The 6,951-nt window shown below is 37.0% G+C and overlaps 1 protein-coding gene across 1 annotated transcript; it reads left to right on the top strand.

The window, feature by feature from the left end:
- Nucleotides 1-916: 916 nt before the first annotated feature.
- LOC115267893 (uncharacterized) lies at nt 917-3,969 on the top strand. The gene is made up of 2 exons (XM_062856242.1): nt 917-1,071; nt 1,646-3,969. The coding sequence occupies exon 2, from the start codon at nt 1,655-1,657 to the stop codon at nt 3,065-3,067; it is 1,413 nt and encodes a 470-aa protein (XP_062712226.1). The 5' UTR covers nt 917-1,071; nt 1,646-1,654; the 3' UTR covers nt 3,068-3,969.
- Nucleotides 3,970-6,951: the final 2,982 nt, after the last annotated feature.

The following is a 6,951-nucleotide window of genomic DNA, read 5'->3' on the forward strand; positions in this document are numbered from 1 at the left end:
CAGCTAGTACACGATAAACTGAAAATGCTGGAAAATTAAAATTGTACCCATAGAAAAATGAATATGTATTTGGCGACAAACATATCTAAAGGTCCAATATGCAAAAGAGAGGCTCTCTTTGTTACGATTCTCTTTCAATAATTAAGATGCCACAATGAACATTTTGACAATTTGTAATGTGTAGATCGGAAAAGGATTATTTAATCTACCTTCCGATGCAAGAAGTAAATCAAAATTTATAAATACAAGCACGTTATACTAGAAAGAGAGGAGACTTAAAGAGAGCCTCTCATCTGCACTTAGGACCTACAGAAATTTCGGCCTGATTTCTCAATAGAAAAATAAAATTGCACCATAGAAATTAGGAAAATGCTCTGTTAGTATGTATTATCAAAATGCTCCATAGAAAACAAAAGTTGCTCCATAAAAATTTAAAATACTAAAATGATCTCTTCACCTTTTTTACACCACATTGCCTTGTCTTTCAAATGCCAGGTGTAATACTGGGTAAAATTTAAAAAATGAAAAAATGAAGTCATCACATCTTCACTTTTGCAATAAAATAAATAAATTCTTTCATTTGGTAATAACGGTGTCGTGTCAGACACACCATGGCTAATAAAAATGTGTTACATTTTGTTGGGAACTCTTGAGTGGCAAAATGGTCGATAAGAAGATAGCCATAGTCAACACCATTCTCCCTACCTGTTGGTATACGTCGGTGTCGTTCTTTAAGCTGGATTGAAATCCATGAGTCAAACATTTCAATGGCGTCAACGAGTTTGCAAAGGCCATCAGACTTAACCGCTCGAGCACACGATGAAACTCCTGCGTCCACGTGTATCCACTCCACAACGTTGAGGTAGTCCAATCCTGTCCCTGGCTAACTCGTTGATATAAATGCAACCAACCCATCGAATTGACTGCACAGTGTGTTCTACTTTGACTTAGGATTAGGCATATTAAGCACATCACATACAACTTGTGTATGACAAACTGTTTGATTTCCTTTGGCTTGCGAATAGCCAAAATTTGATATATTTTTTCTCGATTTCGGTATATCGAAGACAGGTAAGTCATTTTTATAGTGCCTGCAACTGATAGTATAAAAATTCTTTTTCTTATAAAGAATTACTAAGTGCTAAGTTTTTGAGCACATGAGCTTGGTTCAAGGCTTGGTTTTACTTTGTGGCTGCGTTGAAAAAAAAAAAAAAACAATTTCATTTGATGCAAGGCGAGCTGAAATTGCGGTAGGCACTGTGTAGTAGGAGTTTCAACTGTACATGCATGAATTTTGTATGTTGCTTCTCAGTGAAAATGTTTAAATTAAAAATGAATTAAGTGGGCTTCGTGGCCGTGCGGTTAGCGGCGACAGTCGTCTAAGCGTATCGTTAGCTTCGGAGTGTGGGTTCGATTCCCACTCCAGTCGGTGAAAACTTTTCGTCGAACGAAAAATTCATCACTGGGCCACTGGGTGTTCTGTGTGTTGTCCGTTGTCTAATGTATGTGATATATTCAGTCTGTGCGTAGCCTTTGGCTGAAGACGGTGTGAATTGTCTTTTTTTAAATTAACATTCTGCTATAGATCATAAATAAAATGATTATTGAATACTTTTATGACATTTTGAACCTTCGAAATTTTCAGCCTCGCAGTATGGTTCAACCGAGCAACCATAACATTTTACTATTGGGAGAAACTGGATCCGGAAAGTCTACTCTCATCAATTATATAGCTAATTATTTTCTTGATGGATCTCTCGATGATCTCAAAATTGCGATCCCAATGAAACATCACAAACAAAATATACCAGGTTTCCCTATACACTCTGAACAGGACATCCACGATAAAACAAAAAGTAAAACCGAGAAGTGTACTCTGTATAATTTTACTTACAATGGGAAACAATACGGTTTTATCGATGTTCCGGGGCTAAGCGACACAAACGGAGCGCACAAAGACATCGAGCATATTGAAAATATCATGACCACTGCTGAGAGCATCGGATCCATCGCAGCCATTGTCCTTGTCATTAATGGCACAGTAGCACGAGTTACATCGAATCTGAAAAATGCAATAGATCGAATGAAAAGTGCTGTGCCGGACGTTCTACTGTCAAACCTTGTGGTTGTGTTCACCAACTGTTCCGTAGATACTGTCAACTTTGAACTGTCCGTATTAAAACCGTGGACGATTCCAGAAGAAAACATATTCTACATGGACAACAATGCTCTAAGAGTTCCTAAAAAGGACTGGTATAATAACCAGGAAAAGAAGGAAAGACTAATATCTCAATGGAAAACATCTATGGAAGTAATTGAGCAAATGATAGTACAAATTGATCAGTTCGGAAACGTGGCTTCCAATGCGTTTGGTGAAATGCGCAAACTGGGACATTTATTAACACAACAGCTCAATGAATGCCAAATGCTTATTGAACAACTCCACACTACGCAAAAACATTATCATGATTCCCTGAAGGCCCTCGATCAAGCAACTGTCGGTATCAATGCAAACTCCAATTATTCCAAAAAGGTGACGAAGGAAGAAATTGTGTTGATACACACTCCATATTGGAATGTAGTTTGCAGAAGTTGCAATCGGGGTGGCGAGTGTTGTCACGATTGTAAGGCGATTGCCGTAAAATTTTGTGGCAAGTTTCATTATACTGAATGTACGATATGCAAATGCAGCTTGGACTTTCACTACTTCGAAAAGTACAAACCAAGGAAAAAGTGTGAAGTGCTGGTCGAAATTAATGATTGCATGAAGCGACTGTATGACAAACATGTACAAGCAAAGGCTAGAATTGAAGACGAACTGCCCAAACTCAGAGCTAAAATTGAGTCCCTAAAGCAAAGCTTTGACACACAAGTCCAAAAAATCCAAAACTCTTGTCGGAGTCTCAGGAAATTACGATCCCAAAGCAATTTTACTGAGGAGCAAGCGAACGTCTTCATGACCATTCTGAATGAGATGCGCAGTATAGCAACTACCGCCGGCACAGCTGATGCTAAAGCTCGATTGAATTATGTCGACAGCCTTACCGAATTCATTCAACAGTCATGAATGGCAGATGTATTTTCAAATTTAGGACCAACAATTGAAAAGGCCACATCAACATTGCGTCAACAAACACCTTTCTGTCGACTTAGAGCCTTCTGGGATCCACCCACGCATCTCAACACCATAAACCGAAAGCTTGATGTTTGCGCTTTCTGTTAGTGGTGTTGAGGTGTGTGGGTGGAGTTCAAAAGGCCTCATGTCGACAGAAACATGTTTCAAGACCTCATCAGCATTGCGTAAACAAACACGTTTCTGTCGACATGAGGCCTATTGAACTCCACCCACACACCTCAACACCACTAACAGAAAGCGCAAACATCAAGCTTTCGGTTTATGGTGGTGATGCGTGGGTGGATGTCAGACGACTCTAAGTCGACAGAAACGTGTTTGTTTACGCAATGTTGATGAGGCCTTTTCAAATGTTGGTCTTGATTTGTTTACAAAATGTTGATGCGACCTTTTCAATTGTTGGTCTTGAATTGTAAATTTAATCTTTTCAAAATACAAATATAACGACCTCTTCATTACCAGTAATCGTTAGATAAAGGCTTTATTTTTTAAGCAAATTTTATAAATTCTTCAACAAATAATTCAATATCTGAAAACTATACTAATGACACATTCTACCGTGACAAGGAATCCGAATATGTAAAAATATTTGAGGCTTTGAGGGTTTACGGTCAAATTTACGATTTATAGTGGAAAATCTGACAGTAAAGGTTTTGACGTTAATACGTCACGGTAGAATGTGTCTAATGCATGTGCTTTATACAGTCAACTCTTCACTTATCGATATTATATAACTTGAAGTTTTTCTTTGTTTTTCGATCAATGTTAATCATGGCTTGACTATGTAGGTAGAAATCACCGAATAAATTACTTAAACTTTTCACTAGAAAATATAACCATGTAAATACTCGAATCTAGTCCAATTGAACATACCGAATGCCTGTAAAAACTTCCCTTCGTGGCACCGCACAGTGGAGCACCTAATACATCAAAACTGATCAAAATTATTTTGACGTATTTTCACAACCCAAATAATACCCAAATTAGTAATGAAACGTATTTCATAGTTTTCAATGAATTTTATAACAATAATTTCACCAAGCAGTGAGAAACAACCAATCTAACCGACTTCATCGAGATTTTTTTTTTAATAATACAACCATTCCATAGAAAATCGGTATAATTTGTCTCCGATCATCGTGATACATGGCGGTTTTGTAGTTTATCGAAAATAATTAGACCCGTATTTTTTTTTATTTCGTCATTAGGGTGACCAATTTTATAATTGTAAAAATCAAGATCTTTCAAAACTATTTTTTTTTTGCCCGTGTGGCTGCCGGCTTAGAATAGCACTACGGACCACCTGTTCCGGGTAAAAGTCCACCAAACAGGTAACCCCAATCCAAGGTGTCAGGCGACCCGTGCTGAGGGATGAATGGTTGAGGGGGTTTAAAATATGCTCGATCTTTAACGGAGCCCGTAGCGTGGGTAGATCGCCTTTTTGGGTTGCGTTGCGGTGAAAGATCTACCAAACCGAACCCTAGTCCTAACTGCTTCCAACTAGTGGAACAGCATAACTTAGTAATCAAAGGAAAACACTTTGGTCCATATTACATTTTACACCTTGATGAAGTGATAGGTCTCGGTTTTAGATGTGGCCGAGATAGACCTTGAAACAGGGACAAATGGATTAGTATTCCTAATATTTTATTCGGTTTTCACTAGTTTGAAACAGTAAGGACTAGGGTTCCGATGCATGGTCAATATCGGTATCATTTCTTGACTTTATCGTTAGGGGATTCGATTTTGACTGAAAAAGGAGCGTGTTCAAAGCGGAACCTATCAATCAGAATCCTCCCTTGCGATCAAGTTGAAAATGACTACTGTAATAAAACCGAATACTTTATAACTTCTCAATGGTGATAAAGTAATACGACATGCACTATACAAATGACACGGGATATACCACAATAGATCAAATAGTGGTCGCAGTGGTTTATGTTCCGAACAGAGAAAAAAAAACTATTTTTTTTTTCAAAAAATCACAGCTTTTGAACCAGTTGACTGATTTTAAACTTCTTTTTTTTTGCTTGAAAGCTGTTGAATTCTTGTTTCCAGCAAAAATATTTTGAGAGGGCAAAATAGTGTTTCTAGGCAAATAATGTCATATAATAATATAATTATCACGATTTTATCAAAGTGTTGCAACTTTTGAAATCGGAAGCATCCGGAAGGTTTTCGTTCTGCACTTGAAAGAGGAACAATAGTTTTATCATACACTAAAAAAAGGTTTCCCGGAAACAGCCGGAAAATCTACTTATTTTATTTTGAATGTACGGTAAAAGATTTCATCTAATATTTTTTTTTCATTATTTTTCATACAGGGTGTTAGTTTCCTGAGTGCAAACTTTTGTGCAAACCTGAGTGCAAAGGACCATAAATGGTGAAAAAAATGTTCTACGCATATGGTCAAATCTCAACCGTTACGTAGTTATTAAACTTCCCATGTTTTTGACTCTTATTGCCTTAACTGGCTATATCTTGAACATGGTCAAACTTATCGCAATTTTTTTACCCTTATTCGAAAGATTATTGAATTTTCTATCAAATGAATTCTTTGAATCGATTGGTTTAGTTAAATAACTAAGTTTTCTAGAGCAAATAGCTCAAAAGTAGTGTATTTTAATTTGTTTTTGTCAATTATCTTTGAAAAAATGCGTAATAAATTAAAATTTCTTCTTAGGCAAAGTTGTGACTCTTGCTTCACTCTACAATTCGTTCTTTGACATCAAACGTCTATCTCTTATCGTTTTCATGCAATTTTGATTTAAACATCGCATTTCAGATCATAAATTTGCAATTGCCAAGGTAAGCACTTTTTTGCGCACTGTGCCGCACATTTAAATCGAAATTGCAAGAAAACAATAAGAGCTAGAAGTTTGGTGTAGTAGCGTGTTTACTTTTGAGCTATTTGCTCTAGAAAACTTAGGTATTGAAATAAACCAATCGATTCAAAGAAGTCATTTGATAGAAAATTCAATAATCTTTCGAATAAGGGTAAAAAAACTGCGATAAGTTTGACCATTTTAAAGTTATAGTCATTTAAGGCAATCATAATCAAAAACATGGAAAGTTCAATAACTACGTAACGGTTGAGATTTGACCATATGCCTAGAACATTTTTTTTCACCATTTATGGTCCTCTATCACTCTTTAAAAAGTTTGCACTCACGAGCCTAACACCCTGTACATTGTATCGAAAACTTAACGTCAATTTTTTGGGTTTCAAATAAACAGAATATCTATTGCGCAGTTCCCACCCCACTGGACCACTTTCGCAGTTAGTATAAGTGCGGGGTCGTGAATAAAACTGCGATTTTGCATCGAATCGTTTCGGTGTCTTCTGCGCACTTATTCAGCACCTTGTAATGCATACGTGCGCAGAAGACACCGACACGATTCGATGCAAAATCGCAGTTTTATTCACGATCCCGCACTTATACTAACTGCGAAAGGGGTCCAGTGGGGTGGGAAATGCGCAATAACAACATTAACCTTCTTTAACAAACTGCATCGTTGAATTGATTTCAAATCAATTTTATTCACTTTGTACGGTCAAAACTTGCACGCGCTGTGAGTTATATGTATAACAGAACACGGTTAAAATTCAGCTTCACTAAACCTCTTCTGATAAGCGTTAACAAAACATTTGCACACTGCTTAGCTGTCAAATGATTACTTGAAAACTACACTGGACCAAAACACAACGGAAAACCCAATTGATTCATTATGAGTTTTTTTTCCACTTTATGATCAAGTTTCGATATGATTTACTCCAATGTGCACCGGTCGGGCTATGAGCAACCATATGAAAGATC

The sequence above is a fragment of the Aedes albopictus genome, chromosome 3, assembly GCF_035046485.1.
Source record: "Aedes albopictus strain Foshan chromosome 3, AalbF5, whole genome shotgun sequence".
Taxonomy (NCBI): Eukaryota; Metazoa; Arthropoda; class Insecta; order Diptera; family Culicidae; genus Aedes; species Aedes albopictus.

Coding starts and splice junctions, on each gene's coding strand:
- LOC115267893 (XM_062856242.1), top strand. CDS start 1,655: ATGGTTCAACCGAGCAACCATAACATTTTACTATTGGGAGAAACTGGA.